Genomic DNA, 17,906 nt, shown 5'->3' on the forward strand with positions numbered 1-17,906 from the left:
TCCTCTTTCCCGTCATTGTGTAGATCTGGGTAGAGCCTCTTCGGGATTTGCTTTTCTGTTGTCATATCGTAATTATTTCTTCGTAGGTATGCTGCTTTATTGCCTCATATGTAGTATCAATGAGTATCTCTGCATCCATACTTTTATCTTGTTCTTTGTTTTCCTTATTTTTTCTGTCATTTCATTTTTGTTTACTTCTCTTCCGTTTTCCTCTTCTTCTTTTTCTTCTTCTTCTTCCTCTTCTTCTTCATCCTCAACTATTTGTACATTCAATCTTGATTTAATAACATTGTCTATCCATGATAGACATGTTGAACAAAAAATTCTTGTATCTTTTCTCAAATCTGCATTACCTCAGCACACTGTGGATGGGTCGGAATGTTGCATGCAGCACATTTTCTGATTAGGTTTTGTGGATTGACTATGCTATACCAAACCTTACACAGTTTGCATGCTTTTATTTTGGCATTCTTTTTCCTAATGCATCAATTAGGATATTCACAAGATTCACCTTATTCATTTTCTTTGGTCGGAATATGTTGGTTTATGTATATTCTTTATGAGTCTCTTGACCACTTGGATTTTATTTGGAACTTCTTCAATTATTTTCAAGATGTTTTCATTAGATTTGTTCCAGTTGAAGGATTATATCCTTCTAATATATCTATGAATGCTTTTGTATCTTTTTGGTTAGGACTGTTGCTGATTTCATAGATGAGAAATGCCAGTTCCCTTCCTGCTACCTCATCGTATTGCGAATCCGCCAAGCAAGCTAAATTACGCCACCTCTTCCCGCAGTTGGAACTTACTGCCATCTTGTTCTGATTTCAGTATTACACTTGTTAAACTAACTTAGAAGACGCTTTATCCTACTATTTTCACACTAATCTTATCACCGATAGTTCACGAACACTTCTAGATATTTCTCAAATTCTAGTCGTATGTTAAACTTGTGATATCTGTGATTAATCTGACTTCACGCGGGTACGTCTCACCAAGCAGATGGTACTACTACGAGAGAGAGAGAGAGAGAGAGAGAGAGAGAGAGAGACGAGAGAGAGAGAGAGAGAGAGAGAGAGAGAGAGAGAGAGCTGAACCAAGTATCTATTTGACTATTAGTCAATCATTTCTCATTCTACTCTTTTGGCAAAGAGAGATATATAAAAGAAGGAAGAAATAGAAGTGAAATGATAAGGCATTGGCAACAATTTGGTACTGTGGTCACTTTCTGCAAAGTATTGTACATGTCTGACAGGCCCAACCTACCACCTCACTTCACAACTTAAAAGGCAAATGACAAGGAAAATTCTGCTCTTAAATTTTTTTTAAATAACATACTATAAAAATGTATAAATGTTATGATAACAGTGCATTATTATAATTATTATTATTATTATTATTATTATTATTATTATTATTATTATTATTATTATTATTATTATTATTTAGTCTTACCAATATTTGAACATTAGTATATGTTTGTCATTTATTAGGTAAATCATTTATTTACATATCATACATAACAAAGCGAGAGAGTGAGAATTAATCAGTATTAAAGATTTGAAAATTAGTAAATCATTTTTGTATCATAAAAATGTATTTAGTACAAAAAATAACATCAAAATACACTAATTGGTGAGAATATTTATCGACGGATAAATATTGTGTTTAATACCAGTTGGTTAAAGAGAGACTTCCCCTGAGAGAGAGAGAGAGAGAGAGAGAGAGAGAGAGAGAGAGAGAGAGAGAGAGAGAGAGAGAGAGAGAGAGAGAGAGAGAATTTTTCAGTATACATCCTTTGACCCTAAGATGGCAGCAATTATTAGACTCACTAAGACTGCAACACCCCCCTACCCTTGCTGTCAGGTTTCTTGACATTTGTGACAGCTCTAACCTCGCCCCTCTCTCCAAGTCTCTATGCTAAAAGATTGGGATTTCCTTCATACTTATATTATTTTTTAATTTATAAAATAAAATCTTAATAATTCAGTATAGCATTTTCTTTAATGAATTGAGAGAGAGAGAAAAAAAAATATTTTTAGTATTTAATATAATTTAATCTTATTAAATTTAATATGGTATTAACAAATATTAATATCTGAAAATTAAGAAATAATTTTTGTATCATAAAAATGTATTTAGTAATAAAAAATAACATCAAAATACACTAATTTGTGAACATTTATTGATGGAAAAACCCACAAATGAGTGAGTCCTTGCGCAAATAATTTTTAGATAGGTCCCGTAGGAAAAACTGCAAATAGGCGAGTTTATGAATCTCAAAAAAGTGAACACGGGGTTGACTGTAGGCTCATGAAGAGTTTTGGACTGTCTTGTCCCCATCACCCCTTAGTAACTTCACTCTCATGAGTGTGATGTGCCTCTGACCCTTGCAGATTAACTAGGCGCCTTATGTGTGAAGCAACTGATGTTTTATGTATTTAACACGTGGGTTAAGCTGTTATTTAGTACATATTTATAAGTTGAATATTGCAGTGACTGTTGTCTTGCCTTTCTCTGGAGTTGCCCCTTATCAGGGGATGACATTGTTGAAAAGTAATTTGCCATAGACTGAGTCAGGTATACAAGTAATAGTTGCTATAAAATGAGTGATCTTGTTTTAACTGCTTCACTGGATCTTTACAAACCACTAAGAACATTTGCAAATCCTGAAGTATATTTTAAATTGATGTCTAGAATATAGGAATCATAAGTGATAATATAGCTTTCTTAACTGTGCAGTTATGGGCACTGTGTTGGATGGTTATGATAGGCTTAATATAAGTAACTCTTGTTGTGGCTTAATTCAGAATCTGCAATATTATGATATTAAGATATATTTCTTTTATGCTTCATATTCCTTTGTAAGTATGTCTGTGAAAATATCTTTTTGTACATGAACTTCCCTGCCAGATATATACTTAGCTTAGGTCTCTTGACGTCACGACAGAAAATTCAAAACTCGCGGCACACGCTACAGGTAGGTCAGGTGATCTACCTTACCCGCCGCTGGGAGGCGGGTGTAAGAACCAGTCCCCCTTTCTTGTCAGATTATTTTCTGTCGCCGGCTGGACAACACCTGTTGTTCAGTCCTTACGATAGTTAAAATTCGTTCTCGTTGCCGACGATTTGGATTTTGGTGAAGTACCCTTTGTTTGTTGGCTTGGCATACGCTTTTTGGACTGTTTTTTGGATTTTTCTTTTGGATTTCTCTTACATATCTATAATCATGGATGATTCTGAAGTTAAGAAACCTAGTTTATTTAGGGTTTGTTCAGAGAAGGAATGTAAAGTTAGGCTTCCTAAAGCTGCATTAGATCCTCACTCGGTATGTGCGTCTTGTAGAGGGAATGAATGCTCTTTTATTAACCCTTGCAAAGAGTGTGAGAATTTGGATGAGGATGGTTGGAAGGCTCTTTCTTCTTATGTGAGAAAGTTAGAGAAGGATAGGGTGCGCTAGGCTTCTTCAAAGAGTTCTAGTAGATCGAGGGTGAGTGAAGTTGACGCTGAGAATCCTGTAGTAGAAGTAGTTCCTTCTCCAGTTTCAGCCCCTGCGCCCAGCTTTGAACTCCCAAAGATTCGTTTTCAGAAGTTGCTTCTGGAGAGCCTCGATCAGGAGTAAGGAGAGCCTCGCTCGCTCTCGACAAGGTAAGAGTGATGATAGTGCAAGTGATCAGTGCAGTGCCCCTAGTGCAGTGGAGGGTGCGTCTGACCGGCTCACTAACGCTTGCAGGCCTAGACCTCTTCCAGACTCCCAGACCCAGTGGAGGAGGAAAGTCGAAAGCCGCAGGAAGGTTAGGGAGAACCCCCACCGGTCAGGCGTCCCCTCGGCAGTTCCTGTTGCTCGTTCCCAGGCTGCCTTGGATCGAACCAAGAAGGAGTTATTGCGCCAGTGCTTCTCGTCATCTTCGTCGCCTTCTCCTCAGCGTAGATGGAGCGCCTCGGAGTCGTCTCGCCCTCTCAAGAGGCCCTGGAAGGATCCTTGCGCCCTTCCTTCCAGCCCCGAATCCTTCGCGGAAGAGCCAGAAGTGGAACGCAAGAGAACCAAGATTTCGTCCGGTTACGCTTCTCCTGTTCGCTCTCGGACTTCGTCCCCTGTAGAGGAGTTTAAGAGATCTCCTGCGCGTATTCCTGGCGGGTCTGCAGGCGCAGATTGCGGCTTTAGCGGAGTCTATTGCCGGGACTTCTCATCGTCGGAAGGACGCCTCACTTCCAGTGAAGAAGTCTAAGAACGTTCCTTCGGCTAAATCTCCTTTGGCTAGAAAAGCTTTTGAGCCTGTTAGTAGGAGGTCAGAAGTGCAGGCTGGAGCTCGGGATCTTTCTCCGAGTAGGCTCTCCTCTCTTCCCAGCAAGAGTTGTGAGCATGTAAGGCGTAAGGAGCCAGACAGGCTCTCTCCTCAGGATTTTCCGCTCCTCTTCAGTTAGGCGTCAAGAGCTTGACAGACGTCAAGAGCCTCGTTTTCGTCAGGAGCGAAGGAAGAGTTCTTCGCCTGGTGGCCACTCTCCTTTTGACGGACGCTCGGAGCCTAGTAGGCGTCAAGAGCCTAGTAGGCGCCAAGAGCCTAGTAGGCGCCAAGAGCCTGGTAGGCGGCAACGGAAGTTTTCTCCTCCGTTAGATCACTCCCGATTGGATAGGCGCTCAGAGCCTTGTAAGCGCCGCGCTTCTGACAGGGATTCATCTGTGGATGTTTCTCTCCCGTGGCAGGATTCAAGAGCCTGGCAGGGGTTTTGAGCTCAATAGGCATCAAGAGCCTGGCAGGCGTATTGAGGATGGCAGGCGCCAAGAGCCTAGCAGGCGCAGAGAGCCTGATAGGCGCTCTCCCTTATCCAGACGCTCTTCTGTGGAGTTAGAATCTGTTTCCGACAGACGGGCCTCCACTTGTAGGCGCTCTCCTAGTAGGCGCTCCCCAAGTAGGCGCTCCCCAAGCAGGCTAGGCTCTGGGAGGCGCCCTCTCAAAGTAGGCGCTCTCCTAGTAGGCGCTCTCCAACTAGGCGCTCTCCTAGTAAGGCTCTCTCCTGGGAGGCGCTCTCAAAGTAGGCGCTCTCCTGGTAGGCGTCCCCCGTGTAAGCGCTCTCCCAGATGGTTTTTCTTCCAGTAGGGCGCTCGGCCTAGTAGGCGCTCTCCGAACAGGCGCTCTCCAAGGATTACCTCTCCTCCGGGCAGTAGAGCTTCTAGACGTCATTCTTCGGAAGAATTTGTTGGTGATTCGAGGAAGATTTGCCCAAGGATGCTTCGGTTTTCTTCGTATAAGAGACTTACAGACCTCCTCTTGCAAGATTTTGGGGAGTCTCTTTCGGCCGTTGCTCCTCCGTCTCCTCGTCCTTATTTCAACGACCAATACGGCTAGAAGTCTTCAGTCGTTAAGATGAAGCCTACAGTGTCTATGAAGAAGGCTCTGAAGAACTTTGACGACTGGTTGCTTTCAAAGAAGAGAAAGGCAAGACAGTTTTTTCTTTTCCCCCGTCCAAGCTGACGGTAAGATGGGGTTCTGGTACGAGTCAGGAGAGCCCTTGGGTCTAACTCTTCCCTCTTCTGCAGACTCGGACTTCTCTTCGTTGGTTGATTCCGCACGTCGCTCGGCGCTGAATTCTGCGAAGACGACGTGGGGTATGAGCGAGTTGGATCACCTTCTGAAGGGAATGTTCCGAGTCTTAGAAGTTTTTTTAACAAATTTCTTGACTGGACCCTTGGAGTGTTGGCTAAGAGGACTCAAGAGCAAGACACTCTTTCATACCTGAAGGACCTCCACTGCAGTTCTGTCTTGCATGACAAGCAGTGAGAGACGGTTCCGGGGAAATTGCTTCACTTTTTGGTGCAGGAGTGGTAAAGAAGAGGGCCGTTTCTGCTCTTTTCTTACCAAGGCGGTTCTCACGCACAGAGAGCTTCCTTGCTGTATTCACAGCTTTCCCCGCAACTCTTCCCCAAGAAGACTATTAAATGATTATCTCCAGCTCGTTATCAGCAAAAGCGACGCAGGATATGCTAGCTCGCTCGGCTAGAATTCCGAAACCTTCGTTTCAGCAGAAGACGAAGAGAGGCTCAAAGTAGGCAAGAACCCTTTCGAGGAGGACCTTCGTCTCGCTCTTCTTCCTCCAGAGGTTCGAGACCACCTAGAAGAGGAAGGACCTTCTCCCGGTCTATTAGGGCCAAGGAAGTAGTTCGTGTGTCCTCCAGACAACTGTGGGTGCCAGACTTCTGAACTTTGCAGATGTCTGGGCACGAAAGGGGGCGGACAACTGGTCCCTCGCGATCATCAAGAGGGGATACCTATTCCCTTTATCTCGAGACCACCCTTGACCACCACTCCAAGGGCACTGGTGGCCAAATACAAAGACCCACTAATGAATCAAGCCCTCGCTCTAGCGGTAGAGCTGATGTTAGAGAAAGAGGCAATAGAGATGGTTCAGGACCCTCTTTCAGCGGGGTTCTACAACCGTCTGTTCCTAGTTCCCAAGAACTCAGGAGGATGGAGACCGGTTCTGGACGTGAGCGCCCTGAATGTCTTTGTGAAGAAGAGGAAGTTCGCTATGGAGACGACGTCATCAGTCTTAGCAGCTCTTCATCCCGGGGACTGGATGGTGTCGCTGGACCTTCAGGACGCTTACTTCCATGTACCGATCCATCCTTCTTCTCGCAAAATTCTCAGATTCATGTGGGAGGGAACGTTTTTCAGTTCAGGGCCTATGCTTCGGCCTTTCCACGGCCCCCCAAGTATTCACAGGACTGATGAAGAATGTTGCCCAGTGGCTTCATCTCGACGGGAGTGAGGATTTTCCCTCTACTTGGACGATTGGCTTATCAGGGCCAAATCCAAGGAGAAATGTCTGGAGGACTTACGAGTGACGTTGGATCTAGCAGCTTCTCTGGGTTTGCTAGTGAATTTCGAGAAGTCACAGCTAATCCCCAGTCAAGAGCGTATCTATCTGGGGATTCTGATGGCTTCTCAGGTTTTTCGGGCGTATCCGTCCCCAGACCGAGGGATAACCCGAGGTTTGGAGAAGGTAGCAATCTTTCTAGAGAAAGATGTAGCACAGCGAGGGAGTGGATGAGTCTGTTGGGGACACTCCTCGCTGGAGCAATTCGTTTCTCTTTAGGAAGTTGCACCTAATACCCCTACAGTTCTTCCTGACGAGGAACTGGGATCGGAAATCTCAAGGGCTGGACTTTGCGTTCAAGATTTCGCAAGAGATAAAGGAGGATCTACGTTGGTGGCTAGACCCTCTATTGTTCAAGGAAGGCCTTTCCTTGCAGGTTCGGAACCCCAACCTAGTGTTGTATGCAGACGCTTCGGACAAAGGTTGGGGAGCTACTCTCGGGTCGAGAGAAGTGTCAGGCACCTGGATGGGGGATCAGGTGTCCTGGCACATCAACAAGAAGGAGCTAACAGCGACTTGGTTAGCTCTCAAGACCTTCGAACCCCTCGTAAAAGGGAAATAGTTCAGATCAAAACTCCGACAACACTACAGCCCTGGCTTACATTTCGGAAAACAAACAGGGGGGACTCACTCTTTCTCCCTGTACGAGACAGCGAGATCGCTCCTCCTTTGTGGTCAGAGGAAAAGGAACACAAGGATTCTTTCACCAGGTTAGTACAAGGGAGAAAGAAATGTCAGAGCGGATCTGCTAAGCAGAAGGAATCAAGTCCTTCCCTCAGAGTGGACTCTACACGCGGACGTATGCCAGGAGCTGTGGAGGACGTGGGGCAGGCCCCATCTCGATCTATTTGCGACCTCCAGGAATGCGCGGATAGATCTATACTGCTCCCCTATTGCAGACCCAAGAGCAGTGGCAATAGATGCATTCCTGATGGATTGGAGGAATCTGGATCTTTACGCGTTCCCGCCTTTCAAGATTTATAGGGGAAACGTTAAGGAAATTCGCAGCGTCAGAGGGAGCAAGGATGACGTTGATAGCTCCGTTCTGGCCCGGCGCCCACGACTGGTTCACAGAGGTACTGGAATGGCTGGTGGATGTCCCAAGATCCCTACCTCTAAGAGTCGATCTGCTCAAACAGCCCCACTTCGACAGGTTTCACAAAAACCTCCCCGCTCTCAGTCTGACTGGATTCAGACTATCAAGAGTCTCGTCAGAGCTAAGGGCTTTTCGGCAAAGTCTGCAAGGGCTATTGCCAATGCACGTAGACCTTCCACATCTAGAGTCTACCAGTCGAAGTGGGATGTTTTTCGACGCTGGTGCAGGACTCATAAAGTTTCCTCCTCCAGTACCTCTGTGACTCAGATAGCAGATTTCCTTATCTCTTCCTGAGGGAAAAATGCGGGTTGGTTGTCTCCACCATCAAGGGATACAGGAGCATGCTTTCCTCAGTTTTTCGTCATAGAGGATTAAACATATCTGAGGACAAGGACCTCCATGATTTAATCAGATCGTTTGAAACGGTTAAAAGAACCTCCTCCTTAGTGCCTAGCTGGAATCTAGATGTCGTGCTGCTCTTCCTGAGGTCCTCAAGGTTCGAACCTCCCCCCCATGCTGCTTCGTCAGAGACCTTTCTCGATGAAGGTTTCTTTTTCTCTGTGCGTTAGCGTCAGCGAAGAGGGTCAGCGAGCTGCAGGCTCTAGAAGGTGAGGTAGGTTTCCCAAGGAGGCTCCGCGGTTTGCTCTTTTCTTCCGGCTTTCCTAGCCAAGAATGAAAACCCTTCTTCGCCGTGGCCCAGGAGCTTTGAAATCAAAGCTTATCTCCTTAGTTGGGACAGAAGAGGAGAGATCTCTTTGCCCGGTGAGAAGCCTGAAATATTATCTTCAGAGGAAGAAAAGACTTGCTGCTAATGAGAGCAATCTCTGGTGCTCTGTAAGGGACCCCAGTAGGCCCTTATCTAAAAATGCACTCTCATTCTTTATCAGGAATATTATTAGAGAAGCACACACTTCTTGCAATCAGCAACAGTTTAACCTTCTGAAAGTCAAGGCGCACGAAGTACGGGCCATCGCAACGTCTTTGGCTTTCAAGAAGAATTTGTCATTACAAAACCTTATGAAGGCCACTTTTTGGAGGTGTGAATCAGTCTTCTCTAATCACTACCTAAGGGACGTATCGATTACGTATGATAAGTGTGTTTTGGGCTAGGCCCTTACGTATCGGCGGATTCAGTGCTGGGGCAGGGAGCTGAAACACATCCCTTTTTTAATCCTTTTTCCTGTTAGTTTTAAGTTTGAGTTTTTTGGTTGTACGAAGGAGGTTGCAGGAGGCAGCTCCTTCTTTCGTATACTAATGTTAGTATTTGGTTAGGTGATCGGTTGTGCTGAGGCTCTTGCATTGCATTGGTAGTGATAGGCTCTGGCATGTAAGCGGGTTGATCCCCATTGACCAGATCCTGCTTGGATTCTGCCAAGTAAGTGGACTCAGTTCCCATTGGTAGACCCAAAGAGTTCTTCAGCCATAGGTCACGCCCTCGCTGAGACTCTTTAGGCAACGCAGACTAATAGACAGTAACTATCAAGTCTTCTGCCTAAATCAGGTAAGAACCAGAGGTTTATATTATGTATTCCTTTAACATGTGTTGTCCCCACTTTCTAAGTAAGTATGTGTCTCTTTCCCTCCACCAAGGGTGTCAATCAGCTAAGTATATATCTGGCAGGGAAGTTCATGTACAAAAATGATATTGTTAGTATACAATAAAGTTTTGTACATACTTACCTGGCAGATATATACGATTGATGGCCCGCCCAGCCTCCCCTCAGGAGACAGGTGGAAGAAAATAACCTGACAAGAAAGGGGGACTGGTTCTTACACCCGCCTCCCAGCGGCGGGTAAGGTAGATCACCTGACCTACCTGTAGCGTGTGCCGCGAGTTTTGAATTTTCTGTCGTGACGTCAGAGACCTAAGCTAAGTATATATCTGCCAGGTAAGTATGTACAAAACTTTATTGTATACTAACAATATCATTTTATATTACCTGGTCAGTCATATAAGTTTTCCATGTGCTTTTCAGAGAAAATGCTCACGTATTTCCGAACGTTTATTGTTGTGGTACCAAACAAAAAAGAGCAAAGGATTACAGGAGATGTGTTGAGAGACAGCCAATTAAAAGCTCCATTGTATTTAAACCAGCTACCAAGTGGAACTCCAAGTGAATCAAAAAGTGAAGAAAAATCATCAAAACCACCTCTGAAGAGTTGAATAAAGCATCTTTAGATCTTCGATAATGTTAGCAATTACTTTGTCTGAGAACAAGCATGATGTAAGTAGTGAAATACAAAAATTGTATAAATGTACAGTATGATTTATGGTAGTTTTGCTAATATGTAATTGTTTCTTCAGTTTTGTATGAAGTTATTGTTTTCAGAGTTGTATGTATTGCAAATAAGTACAAAACAGTAAAGGACCAATTATACTAGGTTTACCTTAGTTGGATGCCCTAAAGTACAGGAAAGGGAGGATGTTGGTATGTTTAAAAAACTGCATTTTAGACAGCCAAAAGTCAGGCAGCAGTGGTAACCTACTTGAAACATGTAGTCAATTTATATTTCTTACATTTTTCAGTTATTTACACCGCAATAGGTAAAAAGTTGTGGCCAACTTTAAAAATGCTTCTTTCACACCAGATTGTGTAAAAAGATTCAGTGCAACTGTTTTTTGTAATGCAGCTGACAAATTTATTTCAGCAAATTTAGGATAACTCTGCAGGAATAAGTACGCAGCAAGGAAGAGCAAAAGTAACAATATGTAACAGAATAGAACTTGTTGCATTATTTCAGAATAGACAAAATATCTCAAAACAAAAATTATATTAAAAAACAAAAAGAATTATAAAGAACGAAGTCAAACAGCTGGCAGCAGAAGAGACAGCTATCTCAGATGCAGCCAAAAAGTAAGTAAAGTGAATGTGTACCAGCTGGATGGAGGGGATTCCTCCACTCCCCTTCCTTCAGTAGCCAACTACCAATATCCAGTTTGTTTTAAGTTAAACTGCTGCCTCCAGCTTGAGAGTAAATCCCCTATGTAAAGACAGGTATGTGTGTTAGGAAAAATACAAATTACTTTAAAAATTTGTCCTCTTAACATTTGCTACATGATAATAGTGTGTTGTATTTGCAAAGCAGTCCATTTCCTCTGCTACTGAAGGTCATTCCAGTAGTATATGTTCTCACTTGGATTCTCGCAGCCATGCAGATTTGTATGAGTCAGTTGGCTCTTTGTTTTTGTCATGAATATACGTTACTTTTTTACTGCCCAAAGCCGCAGGAAATTATATTTCAAGACTCGGAATTTCCAGGCTACAAAGCACCACCTGGTAGAAAACATCATTCCATGTGTGTCTGGTGGGCTGCACAGACCTGTTAACTTTCCTACCCTCTTCTTTCCTGTTCACACTGTCACTTCACGAAATTTGTCTTTTCTTTAGCTATTCAGCAGTTTTCTTGCCTTTACATGGTCCACGGTAATGGTTTAATCATGTACATTATATTTGCCATAATTTATATTTTGTGGTTAAGCTGAAGTACGTGATATCCTTTTGGAGTTTTCATTGAGTGGTTACTTCTGCTGTTGACAACAGTAAGTCTTACCATTCTTTGAACAGCCTAGATGTTCTTTTATTCTGTTATTTATGTATGTTATTAGGCCTTGGTTATACTGATTTTCAGTTGGTATGAATATTTTGCAACTGAGTTAGAAACTTAGTTCCTTTTTTACACCTGGACAATATAAACCATATTTTTACTTCTGTTTGTTAAGCACATCAGATGTATTTGTATATTTGCCCTATTGATTATTGTGTTCATATTTTCATCCTATTAATTATTGTGTTGGTCTCTTAATGATACTTGATTTCATGTAAGTGACTTACCAAACAATTACTTTAGCTGTAAGCTTTCTTACCTGGCAGTCGAAAATTCAAATTTCCTGGCGGCAGCGATGCCATCATTTGTGTAGGTGATACAGGTTCCGCCCACTTTCGGGAGTACCCAGTACTGCTGAGCTAACTAATTTTAATTCGTTTTCTGCCGGCCACGGGGTAACACCTGTGGTTTGTTGTTGCAGTCGACTTTCGTCGCCATTCTGGATTATATCTATTTGGTAATGTACAATTTCTTGGTTGGTTTTTTTGCTTCATCAGTTAGCTGCCTTGTTATTAGCAAGTTATTGCAAAGATGTCTGATGCTACTTCATTAGCTAAACTATGTTACGATCCGCACTCCAAATGTGTTAAATGTAGGGGTCAGTGCTGTAGCAAGGAATTAACTTGTGATGAGTGCTGTAGTTTAGATGAACAAGGTTGGAAGACTTTTCAAGCTCATTTGGATAAAATGGACAAAGATAGGAAAAGGAAAGCAGCTCTTAGAGCAGGTAGTAAAGCTAGAGTAGAGACAACTCCTGTGCCTTTAGAGGCGAACAAACCATCACTATCTTCTCCACTTTTATCTAATATTTCAACTATTGATAGTCCTCCAACTTCAGTACCAATTACTCCAGTCCAGGTATCCCATGTTTCCGATCCCAACACAATTTCCATGTTAGAGTCCAAAATGGACAAGAAATGAGAGTTCTTGGCAAAATCCTTTATGGATTTAGGGATGTCGTTTCATGCTTTCGTAGAGAAGTAAAGTGAAAAGGCCAGTGTTGGGCCAAGTGTCAGTGTCGTGTCCGAGGAGGCAGCTGTCCATCCCCCCATTTCTCCTAGACTGGGGGGGGTTTGCCCACGGTCAGTTGCCGATTCCGTCGTAGATATCAGTGACGTGCAGTTGTTGTCTGACTCGGAAGTGTAGTCGCCTGTGTCGAGGCGAAAGGTGTGGAGTGATTTAGTGTTGCGTCCATTGAAGAGACATGCCCCATGTGCGAGAGGGATGTCACCACCTATTAAGAAATCCAAGAAGCACTGGAGTCCACAACCTTCCTGCAGTTTCGCTCCGGACCAGATTTTCCGGGAAGATCGTCAGTCCTCTTCGGATAGTGTAACTTCGTACGAAGTTAGACACTCACGTACGGTACAGTGCTCGCGTGCTTGAGATGCCGACTTGCCTTGTTGTGTGTCGATAGGAGTTTCACTCGTTCGCCTCATACGTCTCGTGTTGTTTCGACTCCCAGTCAATCGTTTTCAAGAAGAGCCGTACGACAGCCACGACTTCGACTTCGACCAAGGATGATTTGAAGACCAAATCTATGTTAGAGGATTCCGCTTTGGACCCCTTTAAACATCAACTTCAAGAATTAATGGTCTTTTTGAAGAAGACAATGAACCAGACGGAAGAAGAAACTCAAGACCAGGAATCGAAACCCTCTTCCGCTTATTCTAGTCTGTTAAGGTTCCTTTTACAGACATATCCGGATTTTTTTGAGCCAGCTTCGCCTTCTTCTCCTCCGTCGATGTTCGTGAAGGATAGGAGATCAGTGCCTTCGGGTTTACCGAAACCAGTTCTCTCTCAGTCCTCGAAGAAAGCACTGAAGGAAGTAGAAGAGTGGCTTGCTAAGAAGAGGGAGTCAGGCAAGGCTTCGTTCGCCTACCCTCTGTCGAAGCTGCTGAATAAAACCTATAGATTTTATGCGACAGGAGAAGTTCCTTCCTTGGGAGTATCTGCCTCCTCCCAAGGAGACTTCTCCGGCCTTGTGGACTCAGCACAGAAGAGCAGCATTCTCGGCTGCGAAAGTGTTGTTCTCTTCACCCTAGTTTGATCACCTGGTGAAGAACTTGTACAAAGTGATCGAAGTCTTCAGTTTTCTGGATTGGACAATTGCAGCGTTATCCAGAAAAATAGAAGATTGCCAGTCTCTGGATGAAGAATTTTCTGCGGACTGGCTCAATGTTTTGTCCTTTGCAGACAGGGCAGTGAGAGACGGTTCAGGGGAATTGGCCGCTCTATTCACTATGGGAGTACTCAAGAAGAGAGAACGGTGGTGCTCCTTCACATCTCGAGGAGTAACCACGAACCAAAAATCGGCTTTGTTGTTCTCTCCCTTGAGTAAGTCTCACCTGTTCCCAGAAGAAACTATCCAACATGTACTGTCGGACCTCGAGAAAAAGTCCACTAATGATCTTCTTTCTCAGTTAGCGAGAAGGCCTAAGGTAAGTCGAGGTGGCAGCAGAGACCAAGGGCTAACCTACGAACTACCTCCAAGTCTACCAAGAAACCTCCCTTTAAAACAGAGAAATGAACGAAAGATCCTTCACACACCCGTGGGGGCGAGACTCCACGACTACTGGGAGGAATGGAGTTGAAGAGGTGCGGAACAGTGGGTAATACAGGTGCTTAGAGAGGAATATGTGATCCCATTTACGCAGGATCCACCACTGTCCAATACACCTGTCTGTTTGACAGCATACTCAACAGGGTCAACAAGAGCTTTGGCTTTAGCCAAAGAAGTAGAAGAACTCATCAGCAAAGAGGCCATAGAGGAGGTATCAGACAAGAACTACCCAGGGTTTTACAACAGGCTCTTTGTAGTCCCCAAGGCATCAGGGGCGATGGAGACCTGTTTTGGATGTAAGCGCTCTGAACCTCTTCGTCCGGAAGACGAAATTCCGAATGGAAACCAGTCGATCAGTGATGTTGGCCATCCAACCGGGCGACTGGATGGTGTCTCTCGACATGGAGGATGCATACTTCCATGTCCCCATCCATCAGAGCTCCAGGAAGTTCCTGAGATTCGTCTTCAAGAAGAGAGTCTTCCAGTTCAGAGCCCTCTGCTTCGGACTGTCAACCGCCCCTCAAGTATTTACTCGGATTCTCGCTCCCCTAGGAAAGTGGCTGCATTTGATGGGGATCAACACAGCTTTTTACTTAGACGACGGCCCCCTGAGAGCCAGCTCCAGTCGTCAGTGTGTGAAGAACTTAGAGAAGACACTTAATTTGACACAGCAGTTAGGTATTCTAATAAACACGGAGAAGTCCCAATTGATTCCAACTCAGAGGATTCTCTATTTAGGGATGATACTAGACTCTAGCTTTTCAGGCTTTTCTCTCCCCGAAGAGGATAGAGTCCTGCCTGTTGACAGTCCAACAATTTCTTGTTCGCCCATCCTGCTCAGCCCTCGAATGGATGAACCTCCTCGGGACCCTGGCTTCACTGGAGAGTTTTGTCAGGTTAGGATGCCTACACATGAGGCCACTGCAGTTCTTCCTGAAAGCAAATTGGTCTCGGAAGACACAACCGGACTCGCTAGTCTTCCCTCTGATGGAAGAGATAAAGGTGGATCTTCGTTGGTGGCATTCGAGGGAAAGATTACAAGAAGGATTTTCCCTAGTTGTGTCGAACCCCGACCTGCAGTTCTTATCAGACGCCTCGGACAGCGGATGCGGAGCCCTTCTAGGAGACGAGAGTTTCAGGTCTGCGGACAGAATGAGGAAAGACCTTACACATCAATGTGAAAGAATTGAAAGCCATCCTCTTAGGACTACAAGCGTTCGACCCTATAGTCACCGGAAGGAACATAGTGATCTGCTCGGACAACACCACAGCGTTGTCATACGTACAGAAGCAGGGAGGGACCCACTCGTTCTCTCTCAACAAGGTAGCTGAAGATCTCCTCACCTGGACGAATGAGAAGAGGATCACCCTTTTTCCAAGATTTGTCCAAGGAAAAATGAACGTTATTGCAGACAAACTGAGTCGTGTGAATCAGGTTTTACCAACAGAATGGACTCTGAACAAGAGAGTGTGTATGGACCTCTGGAAGCTTTGGGGAAGACCATTAATAGACCTGTTTGCCACATCATGGAACAATCGCCTCCCCATTTTCTGTTCTTCGATTCCAGAACCACTAGCGTGGAGAACAGATGCAATGCTGCTAGATTGGACGGACTAGACGTTTACGCTTTTCCTCCCTTCGGGATGATAAGAGAGGTATTAAACAAGCTTCAATCACACCAGAATGTGACATTGACCCTAGTAGCTCCATTCTGGCCCAGGAAAGAGTGGATCCCGGACCTTCTCAGTCTGCTAGTGGATTTTCCCAGACTACTTCCACAAAATCCATCGCTTCTCAGGCAACCCCATTTCAACTGATATCACCAAGGATTATCCGCTCCAGCCCTGACAGGATTCAGACTGCCAGGAACCTTGTCAGAGCAAAAGGTTTTTTGTAAAGGACGCCAGAAGCTATTGCTAGCTGCAGAAGAAGCTCTTCTGCCAAGCTCTACCAGTCCAAGTGGAGAGTCTTTAGGTCATGGTGCAAACGACATATATAACAGAAATTGCAGAATTTTTTTTATTTTTGAGGGACTCCAAGAAGTTGGCCACTTCGACTATTAAAGGATACAGGGCCATGCTTACATCAGTATTTAAGCATAGAGGCCTCGACATCTCGTCAAATCAGGACATCAGCGACCTGATCAGATCCTTTAGTTCCTCCAAAGTATTCAAGCCCGAAGAAGTGGAATGGAATTTGGATGTAGTTTTAAGGGGGCATCACCGGTCCCCAATTTGAACCATTGAATTCGTCCAACCGTAAGAGATGTTAACTAGGGAAGGCCAACTTTCCATTAAAGTAGATTGTAACTAGGAAGGCACTATTCCTACTGTACGGCTAGCCACAGCGGGAAAAGTAAGCGAGTTGCAAGCGACGAGTAAGGAAGTGGGTTTTGCCCAGGGCATTGCAGTTTGTTCATATGTAACAGACTTCCTTGCTAAGAACGAGGATCTTCGAATCTTGGCCCCTTTCGGCTTCAGGATAAAGAACTTAAACGGACTTAGTCGGGTCGGAAGACGAGGAACGTACATTGTGTCCGGTCAGAGCCATCTGACACTACCTGACTAGGACAGAAACTTTGAGAGGAGAGTCGAACCGACTCTGGTGCTCGGTGAAAGACCCGTCTCGGCCTCTTTCAAAGAATGCAATGTCCTTTTTCCTGAGGAGTTTGATCCGAGAAGCACATGCACAAACTCAGGAACACACTCTTAGTGTGCTGAAAGTGAAGACGCACGAGATTCGTGCAGTAGCAACGTCTTTGACTTTCAGACAAAATATGTCTCTATCTTCCATTATGCAAACAACATTCTAGAGGTCGAAATCCGTGTTTGCATCGCACTATTTGAAGGAGGTAGAAACTACTTTCGAAAACTGTTTTAGATTTGGACTGTTGTCAGTAGTGGGAATGGTGTTAGGAGAGGAAGCACAGGGGGACCCGGTTTTTTCCCTCTACTATCTCCTCGCCTTGGATTTGAGGTTGTTGAGTTTTTGGGAAGCCTGGGGGCACATGTACCCAAAGTACCCACCAGTTCTTATATCTGGTTAAGGGTATCATATGGTTTTGTACATGAAAACTTACCCAGCAGATATATACTTAGCTATAGACTCGGTCGTCCCGACAGAATTTCAAAACTCGCGGCACATGCGACAGGTAGGTCAGGTGATCCACCATTCCCAGCGCTGGGTGGCGGGGTCTGGAACCATTCCAGTTTTCTAAGCCATAATTTCTCTGTCGGTTGAACGGACAACACCTATTGTTCGCTCCTCCACCTTGGATTTCAACTCGTTTGCCGAGAATTTGGATTGGTTTTTTGGTGACGTATTCTGTTTTTTCTCTGGCTTGGCATACGCTTATTGTGGACTGTTTTTCGACTTTGGTATTGGCTACTCTTTCACGATGTCTGACGCTAAGGCTTCACCTATGTTTAGAGTTTGTAGTAGGGAAGGTTGCAAGGTTAGGCTACCGAAATCGGCGGTAGATCCTCATAGTGTTTGCGCTAAATGCAGAGAGAATGAATGTTCTTTTAATAACACCTGCCTTTATTTGAGTGCCGAAAAACCTAACAGAGCCTTGATAATGGAAGGAGTTATTTCTTCATATGTTAGGAAGCTTGAGAGAGAGAGTAAGGAAGGCTTCACTAGGTCATCTAGGTTAGATCTTGTTCTCTAGAACAAGAAGTTGTTAACACTCCTACTAACGATTTTCCCTTAGCCTCAGCTGCTTCTCCCTGTGCTGAATCCAAAGATTCTTCTTCAGAGAGGGA

At 44.4% G+C, this 17,906-nt stretch overlaps 1 protein-coding gene across 3 annotated transcripts in view; it reads left to right on the plus strand.

Annotated features, from left to right (window-relative positions):
• LOC135207336 (protein NDUFAF4 homolog) overlaps positions 1-17,906 on the plus strand; it is a 220,632-nt gene that overhangs the window by 158,666 nt on the left and 44,060 nt on the right. For all 3 annotated transcript variants that reach the window (XM_064239043.1, XM_064239045.1, XM_064239044.1), the window contains exon 6: positions 9,949-10,197. In XM_064239043.1, the coding sequence (XP_064095113.1) occupies positions 9,949-10,136 (188 nt within the window). In that variant the 3' untranslated portion in view covers positions 10,137-10,197. The remainder of the gene's footprint in view (positions 1-9,948; positions 10,198-17,906) is intronic.

This window comes from Macrobrachium nipponense, chromosome 32 (assembly GCF_015104395.2).
Source record: "Macrobrachium nipponense isolate FS-2020 chromosome 32, ASM1510439v2, whole genome shotgun sequence".
Classification (NCBI taxonomy): domain Eukaryota; kingdom Metazoa; phylum Arthropoda; class Malacostraca; order Decapoda; family Palaemonidae; genus Macrobrachium; species Macrobrachium nipponense.